Below are 22,004 nucleotides of genomic sequence, written 5' to 3'. Positions count from 1 at the left end.
GCATGTGTCTGCGTTTATGATGATAGATTTACCATCTGTAACGCTTATAACGCACATGCCGTCAGTAACGCAATGCATACGTACATTAACTGTGAAAACGATTCCGTCAAATATGTAGCAAAGCACTAATTAAATGAAAAGACATTTCTTTACAACTCTACTTATCGAGTTGATAATTGAATTCATATTAGGAAGTAAAATATCTGAGAATAACGTGAGAAACGATAATTACAACATTTTGTAAAAACGGATATGAATGTGGTGCATGAGGTTTCTCAGCCTTTCTGGTATAGCATCCAACACCCAATAATCCACTCCCCTAAAGTTGCTTAGGCAATAATACATAGGGAAATCACAAGTCCATACCTCGAGTCAACATGATGCTCAGACATATTTCATGGTGTCTTTTATGAGAAAAGTACGCTTCACGTTGTGGATGTATTCGTGTTTTGTTTCCACCACGTAACGCCCCTTCCCCTTGCATTAAAAATATTCCTGCACGGTGTCAATTCCGCAGCCTGCACGCCTCCCACCCTTGGACGCTTTGGCACAACGAGAAGTCTGGTGGGATTAACTAATCCTCTTTATCATTTGACTCTTTAAAATTTGCATTGGGTGTCATTTGTGGAAGTCATCACTGTGAGCTTTGCTCTAATGCTACTCTAACTTTGCTGGAGCTACGTAGACATACACTGGGCAAATTTCATCGACACATCCTTAAATCTATATCGACTCAGAATGTAACTCACTTTCTGCATCTATCAACCGAAGACGGGTCTCCAGTATCATGTTGACCATTCCTTCATCGAGAACTCAGACTGGTTTCTGAGCCTTCTCTTGCACAGCACCCACACTTTGGAATGTCATTATAACCAGTCTTACTATTATAAATTTACCTTTCGTGTTTGAAGTCCATGCTGCAGGAGCACCTCTGCCACAATTGCCATACACTCCTTTACGCATGTTTTATATGGTTATTTACATACGTCTGTGAAAAGATTGCTTTTTTATATTTGATCACAATTTATTATCATGTTTGTCGCAAGTTCTGGCATGGTTCGTGTAAATATTTCATGTTTTTGCTCTTGTACGCACATTCCCTTCCTGCAATGTCCTGTAACTTGCCGGCACTGCTGACAGTATTTGGCTGTTTGTCCTTGTAACCGAGATGCTTAGCCGAATGTTTTACCAGCTGAAAGTCCGGGTTAGATCGCGTAAATATAAATGTGTGGTTAATCCCACCACTACCCGCCACAGACAAGGTTTGTCACCAGTGTGCTGAAGTAGCAACTAATTGCCACGTTTTGTTTACATGACAAACCTAATTGGCTTTGTCGGGTGGTGGCGGGTTTTAACGACACATTTATATTTACCCAAAAAAATATTTAATATGGATAATATTGGTCGCGAAAGCCTATGTGTTAAACTGAATAAAGTCTGAGTCTGTGTTGGCAAATCATGGTTGTGGATGTGGTCTCAGTGAGGCTCCGTGAGCATTGCGAACGCTAGGGGGTAGTGTAAACACAGCTTGTATGTCAACCATAAGCAACCACACGGTAATGCTGTAACTTTATTAATGCGTTAGCAAGATCAAATGACCAATTAAATCAATTGTTCACGCAGTTCAGCAAAAGCACAAACAAGGCACTTGCTACTCTCTTTTACTTTTAAACAGTATTCTAAAGGTGATATAAATCCATCACGGTGAAAATAACACGTATTAAAATCACCTGTTTTCGAAACGTTTTAGTGGCACGTGTACACATACAATTACAAAGATTAAAAACAATTAAATTCGGTTGTGTAAAATCGACAATAACAGCGAGTACTGCACGGCTTGTCGCTACTGCCATTGCTACACATGCAGCGGTTTGCATAATTACTGTCCAATAAAGCTAAATAAGAATCAATGTGACCGATGCAGCAACAAATTATTTCTTTAGGACATTCTATGACACTGTAACCGACATTTTGGTTTACAACCACTCTTCTTTGATATCGGATAATATAAAACGAACTACGACAACGTTCATGGAATTGTTTTGTCTGCTCGTCTCTTCAACAACAACAAAAACACCGCACGTGGGGAGTTATTCTCAACATTCACCAGGACTGAAAGTGTTTGGCCATTTGCAGTTGTTGTGCATCTTCCTGTATTCGACTCATAATTCTTTCCTGCAATTGACTATGAGAGCAAACGAATGAACTTGTTTTTCATGAATGTATTGATCTGTGTAATATTTCATAAATCCACTACAGTGTTAGGAGGATGCATTTTCTATACCGAATAGTGTGGTACTGTTGGTGGTGGTATATGACCACAGAAATACAGAGATGTATTAAAACCAGAATAACACATTGTAATATTGTTTAAAAAACACCAAATCATGAACACTGATGTTTGTGAAAGTTTAATATGACTACTGTAATGGAACTGCGTTTTGTGTTTAGTTTGTCGTCCTTTCCTCGAACATACGATTAGCACGGTTGGCTACGTATGGTGCGAAAGAAATTCAACATACATACATACAAGATACATACGTATGAGTGGAAAAGCATGGTGGTTTTGACATGTAACGGTGCCATAAATACTTCCATTCTGATCGGCCTGATGCACAATACCAATCCACAGCACCAAAGGTTTAAGAAAATGATTTGAAGCACATGCAACGTGTGTATCTCATCTACTTGTTCCATTAATCACGCCACCAAGCCAAAACACAATACCGGTCCGTAGTCAAAGAGCAGATGCCACCTCAACAGGATGCGAACACATCTATGCTAATAGCGTATGAGCTCCTCCAGTTTCTTCTCCTTCCCCTCTGAACCGTCGTCGTAAGCATACATCTCAACGATGCGGCCTGCTTCGCGCTGGCCAGTCAGCAAGGCACCATGTGTCGTGGAGTAGAACTTCCTGTGAGTGGCCTCTCCGGCAAACAGCAACTGCAGAGGCTGAAAGAGAATGACATTCAGAGGACATCTTTAAAAAAAAAAAGTACAATTATTTCCCATGTAGCCTTTTGACAGACTGTTGGGGCAAGTGCTGTTAGCGAGTCGCACCTATGAAGGCCGCCACAGCACACGAGGGGGTGGGTGGCCAGCACCATGCCTGGCTGCCTTTGTCTCCCCGAGTCACAATGTTTACACATCGCACCGGGTACTCAATTGAGGCCGAGTCGACCTAGGGGAGTCCAAGGACTGGTTCAGATAATTGTCACTGGTGTTGGCCCATGAGCAGGGATCAAACTCGGGTCCCTGAGTATGTAGCACAGTGCGCTAATCGCTACTCTACCGCTCCCCACAAACACATGCACAGTACTTGTGTAAAAATGCGTGTACATATACACGCTATAAAATATGAAACAGATAATAAGCTCCCACTGGCAATAAAAGGAGTGGCACAACCTACTGTACACGATGAATCAGCCTGAGCAATCTTACACCAGTTTTAAGTACTCAACGTGAAAACTGCATGCAGAGTGATAAAAGCGTTAACAGCAATTACTGGAATAGCTCCGCAACGTGTTTGTTCCAAATGATTCCGGCATGTCGTTCCACATGCTGGGAGCTTCTCAGTTTAGTTCCCAGCAGGTAGAGCGAAGAATCGGACACCGTGCCCAAATAACACGCAGTACGAACGGAAAACGAAGGGGAACCTGAAAACACGAGAGAGCTATATGCCATTACCGCAAAATCATACGCAGTAGTGTAAAGCAGCGTGTATTGTACACAGTGCATTGCTGGTACCTGGATTTTGGTGCTGTCTGTATAAGGCAGGGGCTCAGCCAATGTGTCAATATCCGCTCCGTTTGACCCCACGCGGGTGTAAGAGTACGAACCACGTGTGTACGGGTCACTGCCCCAGAACGTCCTGAGGATCTTGCGTGGTTTCACGATGTTTGGGTTCCCTGTGTGACAGCAAGGGAAATGTTATTTAATAAAAGGCAGTGTTTAAACGGTGATTTTATACACCCACAGTGAGTCACAATTTGCTGTGTACCGTTAAGAAATGAAAAGGGCAATGGAATTTAAAAAAAAAAGGTTATAGAACTTATGGGGACCTCATTTGCCAGTAAAAATATGATAATTGGTTCTTTACCCTTCTATCTGGCAACAAAACTGACACCTTTTTGCAAGGAGTCATGTTTGCATAGACCGCAATACCTGCAGTCATAATACAAACAAAAGAACATAACTCTGATAATGTGCACTGTCCTTGAAGTTGATTGGTCCACACCCGAGACAGCTTTCCTTCGAGCCTAGTCTCATATGGGTTGGACCAGATGACGCCAAAAGTGCGCCTTTTGGCGTCATCTGGTCCAACCCATATGAGACTAGGCTCGAAGGAAAGCTGTCTCGGGTGTGCCAAAAGTGCGCCTTTTGGCGTCATCTGGTCCAACCCATATGAGACTAGGCTCGAAGGAAAGCTGTCTCGGGTGTGGACCAATCAACTTCAGGGACAGTGCACATTATCAGAGTTATGTTCTTTTGTTTGTATTATGACTGCAGGTATTGCGGTCTATGCAAACATGACTCCTTGCAAAAAGGTGTCAGTTTTGTTGCCAGATAGAAGGGTAAAGAACCAATTATCAACGTTATAGAACTTATCATCACCGGCCATTGTCCATCCACTGCTGGATGAAGGTCTCCCTGCACCGTTGCAATCTCTCACCATCCTGCAAACTCACGATCCATCGTAATCCTGCGCATGAACCGACTTCACTTCCGGGAGTGTTCTGTCCTTCGGTTGCAATTCCATCACTAGTCTTGTTCACTCATGGTATGTCCGACCCAAGCCCACTTTTGTTTTGTCAATAAATCTCTGTAATGTGCGCATGCTCTGCAAGCCATGCATTATTTGCTTCTGTCTCAATATAATTCCAAGCGTGCAACTCTCCATGCTTCAGGTTTAATTACATATCAAGCACGACTTTTATTCTAGTAAATCTATTATTTTCTTTAGAAACACAAGCATTATATATAGTCTATTGCATTGCTAAAGTATTCTAATGAAAAATAAAATTGGATTCAACCTACATTTTATCATAACTATGATAGATAAATTTCTACCCTACAAATGTACATTGTGCTAATGTTTCAATTCTACTATTATTAACTCACACACTTACACATAGTGTCCAGGACACATTTTCATTTTTTTTTTCATGTACCCAGACCATATTCGCACGTACTCACATGAAACTTTCATGCTGCATACTTACCTACGGCAATGCAAAGCAGCACACACGGCCACAAATTCAATAGCACGCTCACACACAGATCAGATACAAACCCTGCAATTAGCACTCAGGGAAATGTGCGTATACCCAAAAGAAGAAGAAAAAACTAAACCAATTTTAGAATTTGTGGAAGCCATGAATACATGCTGAAACAATTCATAAAGAGCGACGGCAATGTGAAAAAAACCCTTGCGAATTAAATCACACATTTAGCCTGGGGCATAATAGAGACAAGGCATTTGAAAAATAACATGTTCGAACAAAAAAAGGGCAGCGCTGCAATTGCTTACTCTTGGGTTTATGATAGCATATATTACAAAGGGCATACCCTTGCTGGAAAAGAAAAGTCACACCAGATTAAATGTGAGGCTCATTTTAAAGTCCTCTAAAGCCCGACCTATACACACCGATCATACAAAACACTGTATCATTAGGACTTAACCCCCCGCCGCCCCGAATTCTCTGTACATGCGCTATATTTCATCGTCACATTCTTGCGTTGTGTTACACTTGCCCATGAACTTGCGGAGCAGTTCGGTGCACGTCTCGGCCACCGTCTCGTCGTCCAGCTTTTCCATTTCGAGAGCCTCGTCTCCGCACACCCAGCCGCCGAGCACATGTCCGTAGCGCGACGCCGGGTAGAGAACGTCGAAGCTGCAAACCTTGCGATACCAGGGACGCAGCTGCTCCTGCTCCGACTCCTCCCCCACATCATCCTCCCACACCAGCTGAATGCTGTTGCACTCGGGGCCCCAGAAGGGCTCCTCAAACTCGAGGAAGATCTTATCGGTGGTGCCAATGCCGAGCTTCTCTATGGCCGCCACCTTGTCGCCGGGCAGCGGAGGATCGAACATGGTGCCATGCCGCTCCTTGAGGACCCCCAGCGAGGCCGTGAGGATGACGTGGTCGGCCAGGAAGCACTCCCCGTCCTCGCACTCGACGCGCACGGGGAAGGTACGCGCCGCTCGACAACACGGCTCCATGTTGTGCGTTGGATTCTTCTCCGAGTCTCCGTTTGTGCCGTTTCTGCCACCACTGCTGCCGCCGCCGCCGATTCCGTTTTCTAGGCAACCGCCGTCGCTGCTGCCGTTTTTGTTGGCAGAGCCGGAAAAGCCACTGCAGTGCTCGGTAGAGTCCCAGAGAACTCGGCGTACTGGCTTGCTGATGCGTATGGACGAGGTTGGTATACCTCGCTGAAGGATGTCCACGATGGATGTGAAGCCGGTGGGGATGATGTGGTGGGCACCGGGGATTTCGGTCCACTCCCCAAACGCGGCAAGAGACACGTCATCCATGCTTGACGCACTGCTCTCACAACTTTCCACCTGGCAGGAGATGAGAGAGCCCAGTTAGGTTCATAACAATGGCTCCTGTATATCTGGTTAACATGTGGAAAACAGGTAGGCTAATAGGCTGACATCCATGATTTATTCTTGTGGAGATGCACAGCTATAATGTTGTTTAATTGGCCATTGCAAAGTACAGCTATAAATGATATGAAACCTAATTTGATCATCTGTGAATCCATCAAAATACTTGAGTAATTTTCACTGTACGGAGTCAACAAAGGGCTTATTCTGGGAACATTGGTATTTGATGATGAGATGTGGCTTTTGATCTAGGTTAAAAGGGTGACTAAAAATCATTCACGTGCTAATATTGTGGAGTATTGTGGAGTTTTGTGGAGAGTATCTTTATGAAATGAAGATAAAATCTGAGAAACACACCCATAGGTTCAAATCATCGTGAAGCTTAAGATCACATATGCAATACAGTTGGATTAACGATTTTGTAATGAAAAAATGGGTGGAGCTGAGGCATGCTGGTTATTGCACTATGCTATGAATCCAGTCACTTGAGTTCGATTCCCAGTCAGGGTTAACACCAGTAGCAAGTGATACCTGAATCCATCCTGAATCCTCTCTTTACCAACCTGCACCAACCAGTGTGAAGTATTATACAACATTTTAAGGCCTTTATCAACAAGTGGATTGACAACGAGCTGAAAATTACAGTAAAACCTTGGGATTGTGAATAACTTGGTCTGCGAGTGTTTTGCAAGACGAGCAAATTTTTTACATAAATATTAATTTGGTAAACGAGCGAGGTCTTGCAATACGAGTAGTACCTGTGTACGCTTTGTCTGCCGAGCGTCACGTGATCACAACTGATATACGAGTGCTTTGACATACGAGTGCTTTGGATTACAAACACGTTTCCGGAACGAATTATGCTCGCAATCCCAGGTTTTACTGTAGTTCCGAAAATTGCACCCCATCTGTTTGTTGAACTGGAATTGGCTTGTTCTGTTACCATGCAAATAAAAACAACTCCAAAATAAAACTTCGGTCCCATATTTTCTACCAGTTTTTTTACGAGTTGTAATTATTGATGCAATAAATAAAATACCAATATTGTACATCAGCTTTGTCATGCCACTGCTGGATGAAGACCTCCCCATCACCATGTCAGAGTAGTGTGACCATGCTTTATTATGCTGGTCATTGCAAGTTAGTCAAGGTGTGCTAGGACCAGTTCAGATATCACTCGCCACTAGCTTTAGCCATGGCCAAGAATCAAACTCAGGTTGTTGTGACAGATTCAAAAGAACAGCGCAACATAGCAAGCATTAAATCTGGGACTAGCTCAAACTTGGCAAAGAAAATTCCTGGCATCCTAATACTGTGTAAGTACTGTAAACACTTTTCAAAGGACCTCTAACCCACAATGACGCAAACCACACATTTAAATATATTTCCGGACTCATTCGAGCAGTGCTGTAAACACTGGACGGCCTCTCCCCAATAAAAAAAGACTCACATTCACCAATAACACTGCCTTAAAAAATAAATATATATATAAACAGGTGACATTTTAAGCAACAGCCCTACTTCATAGCCATACTTTTCGAAGTCTAGATTGAAAACTTATTTCTTTAGAACTTCTTTTTGTGTCTAGTTTGTTGTCCTTCCCCGGCATCTCTGAATAGCACGGTTGACTATGTACGGTGGGAACGAAGTTCAACACACATACCTACATAGCTCATGGACAATACAATAGGCTAATTGTATATAATAATATATGATGTTTTGGTCTGGCCACTGATTAACCTTGAGAGCCTGCTGTAGCATGGCCAGCTTGACCCGCTTGGTCTGGCTTGAGTCATCCGGCTCCTCCTCGATGCACTTGCGCATGACTTCACGGATGAACTCGCCCACGCTGCTGCTGTGCTCTGCGTCGAGAGGCTTGTTCCTTTGGAAAAACTCCTGTGTCAAGTTAAACACCTGCGGTTCATTTTTTGGTGTCAGAAGAAAGGGTCGAAGGGGATCAAACAACGGTAAGAAAGACAAATTAAGTAGGCGGTAACATGAGAGATAAAAAAAACGTTGACGACAACACAGAGTAAAAAAAAAAGCCCTGAGCTTGGGTTACATCAAAGCGTAAGTGGAAGCATGGGGCAATGAGAACGCAAGACCGACGATAACAACCAACCTTAATAGTAGGTTTTTACCCTTTTAAACTGGTACAAAACTGACACCTTTATTCAAGGCATCATGTTTGCAATAACCACAACACAAGTAGTCAAAAAAGCAAACAAAAAGAAGCAACTCTGATCATGATAATAATATGCACTGTCCTTGAAGTTGATTGGTCCACACCCGAGACGGCTTTCTTTAGAGCCTAGTCCCCATTGGTGTGGTGGACCAGATGACACCAGAGTTGCTTCTTTTTGTTTGCTTTTTTGACTACTTGTGTTGTGGTTATTGCAAACATGATGCCTTGAATAAAAGGTGTCAGTTTTGTACCAGTTTAAAAGGGTAAAAACCTACCATTACATTTTGCCACTGGTAAAAGAGATCTCATAGTGTAAGAACAACCAACCTTGTCATAGAGGTCACGGAACTCCTCGACGAAGTGCCGCGGCAGACGGCGGCCGGACGACGTGAAGTAGCACGTCTCGCCCACCGTGGAGTAGAGGCTGATGCGGCCGAGGCTGCGCTCCTCCTCCGTTGTCTCCACCAGAAGGTTGTGCTCCTCGGCCAGGTGATACACAGGGTTCCCACGCGCCCCATGGATCCAGGCTGCTCCGAAGCTCCACCGTCGTCTGGCCTGTGGCCGGCAGTGAGAGACGACAGCAGAGATGCTGTGGCTGCTACCTGAGAAATCGATACTGGCGGGAAGATACGGTGTTTCGATTAAAGAAAAAAAACTGTTGGAGCGTTGCATTTTTACTCCACATGCGGTAAGTAGACATGTTTGGTTGCGAGGACAACATAGTAATTTTACGTATCGCCAACAGGGGCGGTGCAGTGGTGGATGGTTTAATTCCCAGCCATGGCTAAAATCAGTGGCGATGGATAGCTTAACCAGTTCTTGGGCCTACCCCTTCAACAATGCGCAATGACCACAATGGTGAAGTGTGGTCAAACATCCAAACGTAATGGCCATTGTGGTCAGTCTAAATTTATTTGGAGGCTGAAAGGTAAACTATGATATTCAATCCAATTGGGCAAAATCATTATTTTATGTCATTTGTATGCCATTTACCGTGTAGTCTTAATTAAGGGTAACACATACAACAGGACTCAATAAGTGCGTATCTTTATCACAGTGCGATGAAATTTTACTTTCATGATTAATAAACACAATTCAAATTAGTGTCATTTCACAATCAGTACTCCAAAGATTAATTGCATGTTATCTACTATTATGCAAAGTCTAAAAAGCTTGAAACATGTGCTGCAAGATGAACTCCTCAAAGGCATGGTAGAAAGGATGCCATATAACACAGCAACACATGGAGGACAGTATCATTACACAAAAGGATATAGGGTGTTTTTCAAAACCTTCATTACATCGCTAAACACTAGAACACATGGACGGTCGGAAGAGCACTTTCAAAGATGTTCAAGCTTTGTTGAAGCAACAGTGAACATTTTAGGAATAAGACGCAATGTATACTCAAATGCAACTTGAGGGTATAAACCAGGACTCCAAATTCTGGAAAAAAAGGCATTTGTAAGAAATAGCAAAAAGCTCCACTAAAGCCCAGCAGTATTTGCAATATCTAAAAAAACTAACATATCTACCTTGCAAACGGTTTCAGTGAAAATAAATGAATCATTCATTAATAATTTATATGAGAGTTTAGACTGAAGCGTTATTTTCCAAAGCAATTGTTTTGGCGTTTCAGTACACATTAAATGCAAATGTACAGCCATTATTGATTCACCAATGAATGAAGGACTCCTCACACAATATGGGCTATTGGGGCTTTTTAATCATACTTGCTGGTCAGTGCAAGTTTGTAGGAGAGGGCAGGAGAGGTTATGCCATCACTCGCCACCTTGGCCTGGAATCAATCTAGAGTTTCCGGGTTCATAGTGTAGCACGCCAGCCACTGCACCAATGTCACACTCTTTAGAGCACTTACAAATAAAAAACACAGAAAAAATGGAAGTGTAGCTTATGTTTGGGGAGATGTTTTCAAACACTAGCAGACCCACCCACTGCATGTAATAACTGTATTTAATAAACTGCAAACCCATGTGACGGGCTACACCCAACTTGTTATAAAATTTGTGCATGTCAAAACACGAGTGAACTATCACCTTCATTTTAGATAGTATCATTCCAGCCAAGGCCACGAACTTAATGTTTTTTTTATTCACGTGTAATAATTGCTTGAATAAGAGAAATACAATGTATTCTTGGTGCTGATAGGCTTACGTTAGTACTGAAAGCATATTCATTTAGATGGGCACTATTTTGTATGAAATTCTGTAAAGAAAATGCATTTATGAAGATGCAAATTTTAAGGCAAACAATAGAAATTTCACTGCGTTGATTTTCTCGGATGTGCTTGTGTTTTCAGGATGGAGAGCAGTGTATTTGGCACGATTTCCAATGTTTCGTTCCATTGCTCCACGTGCTGGGAGCTTCTTCAGGAACTGAATTCAAGTCAGTTCATGAATTCAGTTCAGTTCTAAAAGACGCTACCAGCTCATGAAGCGACACATCGGGCATCAGGCCAAAAAACACATGGTTCAACCCGAAACACAACGGAATGCCATACAGCAATTTTAACTGTGGCAAAAACAGATTGATCCGATAAGGACGGTGCCCTGGACTCACAAAATTCCTTGCTGCGGACGCGCCCTCCAAGGTGGCCGGTGGCCTCGAGAATGACCACATGGCGAAAGCCACGTTCAAGTAGTCTGCTGGCGGCGGCGAGTCCAGCAAGGCCGCCGCCAATCACAATGACGTGCGGTTCCTCGCTCCCCCGGGGGCCTTTACTGTGAGGCTCATCAACGCTCTCTGAGGACTCTTCGCAACTTTGCATGCCTTGTCACCGGCTCCTGCAGAACACATTACAAAATGTTTACTTATTCGCAACTTAACTCATCCTGACAATTGGTGAAAAACGGTATCGCAACAACGTCCTCCCTACTGAACGCCTCACATGCTGGCTAGTACTGTGTACAGCTTGTGCCACACAGGTACAGCTTCCGCCCCATACCGTAGGGCGGCACAACACGTACTGCATGGGAGGCACGGTGTAAATATTAAGTGGTGGTGATGATGATGACGATCCCCAAAGTAGCCCATTAGGTTTTGTTTAGAAAAGTGTTGTTTAGCGAGCATCTATTAAAGCAGGCACGGAGTGCGAGCAGTTGGTATGGCCAGCGAACGAACACATCCGGCTGCCTTAGTCACCACACTAGGTATGCATTCAAGAACAAGTTCAGACAACACTTGCCACTGGTGTTGCCATGGCCAAATATTAAAATCAAATCACCAGGTTCATAGCACAGTGCGTGAACCACGTACACACATGACTCCCATGTTTTTCATACTTTTAAGACACATCTGTGAGTGGGTACTTGTTTGGTATGGAACAGCTTGTACAACTCTCCTCCATATACATCATCCATAATATAAGTTTTTGGGTTAGAGCGCGCAAATATCAATGTATCGTTAAACCCGCCACCACCCGACACAGCCAATTAGTAAGGTTTGTCACGTAAACAATACATGCCAATTCGATACGAGTTCAACACACCGGGCGTGTTGGACAGTAAAGCCATGACATTTATAATCCGAGTACGACGGTTCGCCAGTAATTACAACTAGCATCATCAGGCGGACAGCCAGAGTTGTGGTGAAATCCTCCTGCTTCGGTCTTAAATGCATCATAATGTGTCTGTACCAAAATGCTGAAATACTTTTTTTGGTTATGATAGCTCATTAAAAGTGGGCAAAGGTGACAGTGTAATGCCAAGACATCGTATCTCTTACACACCATTACATATCGATGCACTTTGTTCTCATTTTAAACCAAACTGAACTATACAACGACTTTACTATGCACAATCACTACTTGTCTTGGCTATAAGTCAATCAAATTCACCATCGTAAATGTCCTCAAATCTGCCAATGCAGCAGCACACACAAGCATGTGTCATCAAGGCTCCATTGCTTATAGTGGTGTCACCCTGGCTGGGAAACGTTAACATGTAAAAAAAAATCAGCAGTCACTTTCAAGTGGTCCCAAAAAAAAAAGTGACGGTCTGTCAATGTGTGAAATTTTGCAATCAAATATGAAAGCACCTGTGCATGCCAGTGTACTAGGACACACTTACTGATCTAAGAAGACTGGAATGGCAGGCTTTATAGGCAAGTGGGGGCATTTCAACAAGTACAGTATAAAAACGAATCTTTTGATGAGCCAGTTGGTGTCCAGCACTCATGGAAACCGTGCATACTTATGCATCACTATTTCTCACATAATTCACATACCTAGTGTGAAAGAATCAATGCTGGCAGGATGGAGGCGAAATCATTACGTAACTTCTAAACCACTGGATATAATGTGTATTTCTTTATGGTGCAATTAAAATAAACTTGTTATGCCCACAACTTCCGTCGGTCGGTATTTCCCAAGCATCTGTGTAGGTGGGCGTGTCGGTGTGTGTGGTCTGTCTGAAAAGTCAAAATATCGTGCTTGCGGCTATCTAAACATAACAGCTGTTAAGAGGGGATGCTGTCTATTTCACATTCCCCATGACTCACACAAGTTGTGTTTTTGAGCAAGATCTCCATAAAAACTAGAAGACACATCAACAGCAGTAGCAGCCATGATCCATCCACTGCTAGATGAAGCCCTCCCAAAGCCAATAGCCATCTCTTATGATCCTGATATATCACCATGACAAAATAATTAAATTTAAAGCAAATACAAAAATTACCTTAATAAACTATATTGTCGTCGTCCCCCCCTCAACACACACGGAAACCAATCATACTTTCGAGATACACAATTAAGGGTGAGGTTAATTATGGAGGTGGGTAAACTACTTAAAATCTAGTAAATCCCCATTTTAACTTTGCATCTCATCCCGCTATTCCTGAAAGTGTAATCCAGCGGTGATGTCACGGACAATGTCCCGCATTTGTTATTTCCCTTTAACATATAAACATCCAAGCGATTTTTAAACCAAACGCGCATGACTCATCCATTTTCGTCAGCAGCTTAATGGAAGGTCACTAGATTTATACAATTGCGGTGGGGTCGTTTTCAATGCAGGTCGGTTTCTGACGGTTCCACAGATGATTTGACATTTCACATTGGGCCACAGACATTGCAAACAAGTAATTTACTGTATTTAATGCAGAATAAATAAAGTTAAAATCCAGAATAATGATCTTTATTAAAACTACAAATGTATGCGCATAAAGCTAAACATCCCTTCGGATCAAATGAAGCTTTACGAGACGTGTTCACGACTACACAGTCCATCCGTTCAGGTAAACAACCACCAATAAACAGAGAGGCTATTTGGTAGACATTGACATCAACCCCAAAACGGCTGTTCCCCATCTGCGGCAGAGAGAAACGGCGTTGTCAGTCAAAGCAGCAGTGCGAATCACAGAATGGGTGGTGAACTGTGTGTATAATAGACATGTGCTAGACATGTGCTAGGCATGTACAGTCACTGTTATGATTAAAGAGTATGCGGGGGGGGGGGAAATGTGTAGCGCTTGGAACGGGGTTGTAACATTCCGTTCGCAGAATCAGATACACTGACTTGTCTGCGGATGGAATTTGTTCTTTCTTATATCCGAGTGAAATAATACTGCCACAAACCGCAACTAATACATTCGTGTGTCTGTGTGTCTGTCTGTGTGTGTATATGTGTGTGTGTCTGTGTGTCTGTCTGTGTGTCTGTCTGTGTGTGTGTGTATGTGTGTCTGTCTGTGTGTGTGTCTGTGTATCTGTGTGTGTGTGTGTGTCTGTCTGTGTGTGTGTCTGTGCGTCTGTCTGCGTCTGTGTGTGTGTCTGTCTGTCTGCGTCTGTGTGTGTGTGTGTGTGTCTGTGTGTGTGTCTGTCTGTGTGTGTGTCTGTGTGTCTGTGTGTGCGTCTGTCTGCGTCTGTGTGCTTGTCTGTCTGTTGTTGTGTGTGTCTGTGTGGTGCGTGCTGTCGTGTGTCTGGTCTGTGGTGGTCTGTGGTTCTGTCTGTCTGTGTGTCCGTGGTCTGTCTGTGGGTCTGTCTGTCTGTGTGTCTGTCCTGTCTGCGTCTGTGTGTGTGTCTGTCTGTCTGTGTGTCTGTCTTGCCGTCTGTGTGTGTGTCTGTGGTTCCCCGCTCACGGCCAACAGCAGTTGACGGCGAATATCCGAACCGGTCCTAGGCACCCCTCCCTCCTAGGTCGACTCAGCCTTAAAACGAGTACCTAGTGGCGGTGTGTAAAGATGAGTCAGTGGGGAGACAAAGACAGCCCTTGCCCCAGCAGTCTGTTGAAGGCTATACGGGTGGTGGGTGAGTCTATATCTTTGTGTGTAACGTTCGAGACATCGGAACAAAGGGACTCTCTTATCCGACGCAATTACCCAGTGGCGTTGAGCCCTGTGGATGGGGTTGTACACTGTAGCATATTTCGCATACGTATTGAATACAGTGGTTATATTTTAATACATATATAGATTAATACCGACACAATGGTGTGGGTGTTTGATACATCGAAACACATTATTATTACTGCAGCGATTGCCAAACACAGCACCGTGTTTGTGGGTATATTGCATTGTAACTTACATCACGGGCAGTGCCATACACGGTACTATATGGGTTATACGGAATATACACTGCGTATCATATATATATACCGTGTACAACTGCACGAATGACCATACAATAGTAGGTTTTAGTTTACCGTATAGATAGACACATCAGTTATATTCGTATTATAAATGTGAACATATACTGCATGCGCCTACGAGCACACAGTACATGGAAAATCAGATACAGTGCTGTGGTTGTTTATTTATATATAATTGCCATATAACGTTACATTCTGTACCAATGGAGTACACAACTTGCCGGTGTATAGTGTTACAAACACAAAGATCTATCTCATTGCTGCGATGCGCCGTGTGGTTTGTGCATTGATTGACCACAATAAACACACACAGTATAATAATTATAATCACTTTCATTGTACAACACACAAGTTGTCATTTTACCCAGGGTATATAGACTCAAGTAACAGTGCTACTGGCTAACAAAACACAGCATTAGGCTTGAACATAATACTACACACATAGACACAACGATGTTTCAAATAGAAGCACATTGTCAAATAACACAATTTGTTAAATGTCACACACTACACGCCGCCGTACGTCTCAATACGACATCATAATTACCCCTCCACACGTCCAAACCTATGGTCACACAACACGATAGAGGTCCAGGTGGTGGTGGTGGTACAAACAACAACAACAACACACCCGACTAATACACACGGTGACCTCTCACGCGTAAACACACAGCGGATTCGTCTTACACACACACACACAGCAGCTTCGTCTTACGCACACACACACCCACAGCGGATTCGTCTTAGGCAGTCACTCACACACACAGCGTCTTCATCTTACACACACACACACACAGCAGCTTCGTCTTACGCACACACACACACACAGCGGCTTCGTCTTACGCACACACACACAGCGTCTTCATCTTACACACACACACACAGCGGCTTCGTCTTACGCACACACACACAGCGGCTTCGTCTTACGCACACACACACAGCGTCTTCGTCTTACGCACACACACACAGCGTCTTCGTCTTACGCACACACACACAGCGGATTCGTCTTACGCACACACACACAGCGGATTCGTCTTACGCACACACACACACAGCGGATTCGTCTTACGCACACACACACACAGCAGCTTCGTCTTACGCACACACACACACAGCGGCTTCGTCTTACGCACACACACAGCCAGCGGCTTCGTCTTACGCACACACACACAGCAGCTTCGTCTTACGCACACACACAGCCAGCGGCTTCGTCTTACGCACACACACAGCCAGCGGCTTCGTCTTACGCACACACACACAGCCAGCGGCTTCGTCTTACGCACACACACACAGCAGCTTCGTCTTACGCACACACACAGCCAGCGGCTTCGTCTTACGCACACACACACACACAGCGGCTTCGTCTTACGCACACACACAGCCAGCGGCTTCGTCTTACGCACACACACACAGCCAGCGGCTTCGTCTTACGCAGTCACACACACACACAGCCAGAGGCTTCGTCTTACGCACACACACACACAGCGTCTTCGTCTTACGCAGTCTCACACACACACAGCGGCATCGTCCTACACACACACACAGCGGCTTCGTCTTACGCAGTATCACTCACACACACAGCGGCTTGTGAGACTGTGTGTGTGTACGCAGTCACACACACACAGTCTCACACACAACGTCAAATCGATGTCACTAGCCCACGGCCGAACACACTCACGAAAAACGCAGATTTGCCCTCCGTACCTGTTGTGCTGTGTATCCTCCCGCGTTGCTGTGTTGGTGGCCGTGTGGGAGACGAACCGGCTCCTACAACCCCCTTTTGGCTGCTGCTCTTTGCTGTAGGGGGTGCTGCTCAGTCGGAAGCGAGTAGGAGGAGGAGTCTCGTGGCTTGGCGATGTTACGAGCGAGGGGGGCCGTGGCTTACGTAGCCACCCACCTCCTTCACTTAACCGGCCCGAACCGGCTGCGGCTACCGGGAGAGAGGCGGGGTGGCTCCCCCCCCCCCCCCGGCTCTCCCCCCCCCCCCCGGCTCTCCCCCCCCCCCCCGGCTCTCCCCCCCCCCCCGGCTCTCTCCCCCCCCCGGCTCTCCCCCCCCCCCCCGGCTCCCCCCCCCCCCCGGCTCTCCCCCCCCCCCCCGGCTCTCCCCCCCCCCCGGCTCTCTCCCCCCCCCGGCTCTCCCCCCCCCCCCGGCTCTCCCCCCCCCCCCCGGCTCTCCCCCCCCCCCCGGCTCTCTCCCCCCCCCGGCTCTCCCCCCCCCCCGGCTCTCCCCCCCCCCCCCGGCTCTCCCCCCCCCCCCGGCTCTCTCCCCCCCCCGGCTCTCCCCCCCCCCCCCGGCTCCCCCCCCCCCCGGCTCTCCCCCCCCCCCCCGGCTCTCCCCCCCCCCGGCTCTCTCCCCCCCCCGGCTCCCCCCCCCCCCCCGCTCTCCCCCCCCCCCCCGGCTCTCCCCCCCCCCCCCCGGCTCTCCCCCCCCCCCGGCTCTCTCCCCCCCCCGGCTCTCCCCCCCCCCCCGCTCTCTCCCCCCCCCCCCGGCTCTCCCCCCCCCCCCGGCTCTCTCCCCACCCCCCCGGCTCTCCCCCCCCCCCCCCGCTCTCCCCCCCCCCCCGGCTCTCCCCCCCCCCCTCTCCCCCCCCCCCCCCTCTCTCCCCCCCCCCCCCGGCTCTCCCCCCCTCCCCCGCTCTCCCCCCCCCCCCCCTGCTCTCTCCCCCCCCCCCCGGCTCTCCCCCCCCCCCCCCGGCTCTCCCCCCCCCCCGGCTCTCCCCCCCCCCCCCCCCCCCCCGCTCTCCCCCCCCCCCGGCTCTCCCCCCCCCCCCCCGGCTCCCCCCCCCCCCGGCTCCCCCCCCCCCCGCTCTCCCCCCCCCCCGGCCCTCTCCCCCCCCCCCCCCCGGCTCTCCCCCCCCCCCCCCGGCTCTCCCCCCCCCCCCCCGGCTCTCCCCCCCCCCCCCCGGCTCTCCCCCCCCCCCCGGCTCTCCCCCCCCCCCCCGGCTCTCCCCCCCCCCCCGGCTCTCCCCCCCCCCCCCGGCTCTCCTCCCCCCCCCCCGGCTCTCCCCCCCCCCCCCGGCTCTCCCCCCCCCCCGGCTCTCCCCCCCCCCCCGGCTCTCTCCCCACTGCCAATGCCTCTCACGCCCCGGAAGGGAAGGGACGCAAAGTCCCTCCCCGCTCGCCCCGAGGAGGGCTTAGCGCCCGTAGCTCGCCTCGCTGCCTTGCACTCTCCCACTGCCCTTCTCCGCTATCCATTCTCTTAATTAATTTTATCCCCCACCGTGTACTGATCGGCTCCTGCTTCCCCCGTGTTTTGAGTCTGCTCCCCCGCTCCCTTCTCTGTGTGTTTGAATCTGATATCCATTTCCCTGTCTCTCCGTGTGTTCCATACGTGTATCCGTGTGTTCCTCCTCCGCTCCCCTCTGTATTTGACTCTGCTGCCCATTCCCTATCTCCCTGTGTGATCCATGTCTCACTTGCCCGTGTGTTCCTCCTCTGTATTTGACTCTGCTATCCATTCCCTATCTCCCTGTGTGATCCATGTCTCACTTGCCCGTGTGTTCCTCCTCTGTATTTGACTCTGCTATCCATTCCCTATCTCCCTGTGTGATCCATGTCTCCCTTGCCCGTGTGTTCCTCCTCTGTATTTGACTGCTATCCATTCCATATTGCCCTGTGTGATCCATGTCTCCCTTGCCCGTGTGTTCCTCCTCTGTATTTGACTCTGCTATCCATTCCCGATCTCCCTGTGTCCTGCATGTCTCCCTTGCCCGTGTGTTCCTTCTCCACTCCCCCCGTCTCTATTTGCTATCAATTTCCCGCGCCGTTTCCCCACGTGTTCCACATGTTCTCCCTTCCCCGTCTTTTGACTCTGCTCTCTCCCCTGTGTATTTGGCTCTGCTATCCCTACCTCGTGTGCTTCGTCTGTATTCCCTTCCCCTTGTGTTCCATCTGTCTTCCTTACGTGTTTTAACTCAATTGCCCCTTCCCCTGTGTGTTTCTCCTCTGCATTGAGTTGAGCTAAGGGGGCCCGCTTCTGATACCATGTTGCACTGACATTGCCCATCAGGGTTGGGGATTAAACTCGTCCGACTGTTTTAATCTGTTGCTTGTTTTAATCCTTCGCTTGACGTTAGAGGAATTGAATGATGTCGACATACTCGCCATGATTATTCAAGGCCACATTACAGGATACATTTTCAAACGTATTTGATGCACAGGCATAAATATACATACATACAGAAACGATTCAGAATCTCAGATTTACTCCTATCTAAATGATTAAACTACTGGACATCTGCGAAAAGGGGCTTTACAGCTAATCGGATTCCGATTCTGAAATAAGAGGTGGGCCTGAGCAGGATAGAGTACTTTTGGAAAATTAAAATTTACTCGCACTGGCTTTGTGTTTGCAATGCATACAACTTAAGTGGAGTTACTCGAAATATGTAACATTGCAATGAAAACATACTGCCATGTTCTTTAAGGCATTATTGTGAAGGTGATCCGGCTAAACTCGTCGAAAAATTCTAGTTGTGTTTAAACTGTCCTGCAAACTTCTGTTCAAATGGGCCCTTAAGCGTCGTCAGCAAATTTATATCATATAGGATCTCATTCGGGAAAAAGGAAATGCATATACCTTTTGCACATTCTCAATTATTACAACCAAATTTTCTCGGAATATATTTTATTTTAGAAATATTTACCTAGTTGTATCAATGAATTTTGACTTGAACACAAATGTGTGAATTTCATAATTGATTTAAATGAGCATTTAATAGATTTTATATATTCATCATAACAGTTCCATGTTCATTCCATCACTACATAAGCACAAAGAACAGTTGATTGTTAGCTAACTCACCAGGTAAATTATGGTGAACAGGGTTCTGAAGAACATTTTCTGGTTAACTAAAGTATTTCAATTTCTATATATGTTTTAATTTGATATACTTTGTGATTTCTATGGTCTTAAGGTAAAATATTTGTGCCTTTCTTTTATAAGTAGTTTCATTGCATATTTTGAAGAGTTAGATACATCGTGGCTATTTTGAGTTCTGAATTACATTAAGCTTTCTTTTGTATTAAACTCATTTACAATATGCTGTGGTGTGGATTTGCTTAGGGTTTTTTTAGGCTTTAGATAATATACACATTAAGAATGATTGCTTTACATGAGCAATCTGCTGTGACCTTAATGACATAATTTGCTCTAAATTTGTTGGACGCATTTAAAGCTCAAACGCAGAGATTCAGTATATTACGATGTATGGGAAGAATAACAACCAAAGCAAGAAAGAGTCACGCACATTGCTAAACACTCATGAGGAAATAAGATGACTGGCATTTGTGGTAGGGTGAAAATTCTCGTGAGAACCATGTTAAGTCATCAGGAAACTAAGAACGCTATAGTTCTATTGTCCTTTAAATTTCTCACGTCACTAAACAAATTTTGCTTAGCGTCAGAACGTGTTAGAGCTTGCCTACTTCCACAGCATAGACGCTAAATATTTCACTTCTCTCCAAGTGTAGCTATGTGATATAGACCAACAGTCGCAGTAAAATGCATTTTCATGGTATTGTTTAACACACATTTACGAACATCAAATAATACAAAGTAAACATTTTAATCCGGCCATTGTATGGTCTTGCTGGCAGACTAAGAATGGTATTCTATCGTTGAGAAAAGTATTACAAAAACATTGCAACTCAAAACTAAAGCACACCATTGAATAAAAAAAATCAGTTAATGAATAAACGTCCTTTAACCTTGACGATTCACGGTACATGCAAGTGGGCCCTCACAAAATATACTATGCAATAAAACCCCACATGTATTATAAAGGTATAGCCTAACACATTTTTATTTCACCCGAACGAAGGCAAATACAGTCAAGATAAAGATTTCATCGTAGCTGAAGTCATGGATGCTACGCCTAGCCAACTCCTGCCAGATCCGACAACTGCCTCGCTGGAGACTTGCGACATCCAAAGTCTGCCCTAAGATTAACCCACCATCTGGTCTCGGGGCTTCCTTCCCCTCGGTCACTCGACCCGTGAAGACCACTCCAATGCCGGTCTCATTAACCAGCGCTGCCCCATTCTGAATGTCCTACCCAACACAGCCGTTTTTGCGAAATCATATATCTACAACACTTACCTACCACGTCCATACAATAGGTATGTATAATATGCAAAGTATAGATATCTTAACAAAATAATTACTTCAGAACAAAGCCAACTCCCCCCCCCTCACATAAATCACATCTGAAATCAACAGTTTTAACGGCTGGATTTCTTACCTGCTTAAACAAAAGCTGCAGCAATGCCTCGAGGCTTTTCGTCAAAAACGAATACAACAGCGGTATGATGCCAAAGAACCTCCCCTTGTTTAATATAGTGGAGGTGACGTGTCATATGTTGCGTGAGCTTTGGCCAGAGACATGCCATCAAATCGCCCTGGGAAAGTTTTTTCGGTAGGGTGGTTGTTAAGTCCTTACACAAAGACATTCAGTTCTGTAATTTAATCTAACGTAGGTGGAGCGGTAACGCATTGGTTAGCTCTTGAACCGAGTTACTCCAGTTATATTTCTGGTCAAGGCTAACATCAGTGATCAACCAGCCTTGGGCGTTACCCTCCCCCTTTCCTTCATCAAGCCACACTGGC

The 22,004-nt window shown here is 46.0% G+C and overlaps 1 protein-coding gene across 2 annotated transcripts; it reads right to left on the bottom strand.

Moving 5' to 3' along the window:
• Positions 1-1,557: 1,557 nt before the first annotated feature.
• SMOX (spermine oxidase) lies at positions 1,558-17,349 on the bottom strand. Of its 2 annotated transcripts, XM_061556444.1 has the most exons (7): positions 17,102-17,349; positions 11,360-11,599; positions 9,123-9,333; positions 8,351-8,524; positions 5,755-6,565; positions 3,748-3,908; positions 1,558-2,952 (listed from the first exon to the last, which is right to left on the bottom strand). In XM_061556444.1, the coding sequence occupies exons 2-7, from the start codon at positions 11,581-11,583 to the stop codon at positions 2,782-2,784; spliced, it is 1,752 nt and encodes a 583-aa protein (XP_061412428.1). In that variant the 5' UTR covers positions 11,584-11,599; positions 17,102-17,349; the 3' UTR covers positions 1,558-2,781. The 2 variants fall into 2 exon arrangements, with proteins under 2 accessions (XP_061412428.1, XP_061412426.1); XM_061556442.1 differs by lacking the exon at positions 17,102-17,349 and having other exon boundaries at positions 9,123-9,350; positions 11,376-11,597.
• Positions 17,350-22,004: the final 4,655 nt, after the last annotated feature.

Source organism: Lethenteron reissneri, chromosome 22 (genome assembly GCF_015708825.2).
Source record: "Lethenteron reissneri isolate LAM-NWPU_2019-01 chromosome 22, ASM1570882v1, whole genome shotgun sequence".
Taxonomy (NCBI): domain Eukaryota; kingdom Metazoa; phylum Chordata; class Hyperoartia; order Petromyzontiformes; family Petromyzontidae; genus Lethenteron; species Lethenteron reissneri.
The sequence above is the reverse complement of the archived record's forward strand: the minus strand, read 5'-3'. Positions and strand labels throughout refer to the sequence as shown.

Excerpts from the sequence above, each read along its gene's own strand:
- SMOX (XM_061556444.1), bottom strand. The coding sequence starts at position 11,583 with ATGCAAAGTTGCGAAGAGTCCTCAGAGAGCGTTGATGAGCCTCACAGT. Across the intron at positions 8,525-9,122 it reads TCCGTGACCTCTATGACAAG|GTGTTTAACTTGACACAGGA; the intron begins GTTGGTTGTTCT and ends AATGAACCGCAG. Across the intron at positions 2,953-3,747 it reads CAGACAGCACCAAAATCCAG|CCTCTGCAGTTGCTGTTTGC; the intron begins GTACCAGCAATG and ends ATTCTCTTTCAG.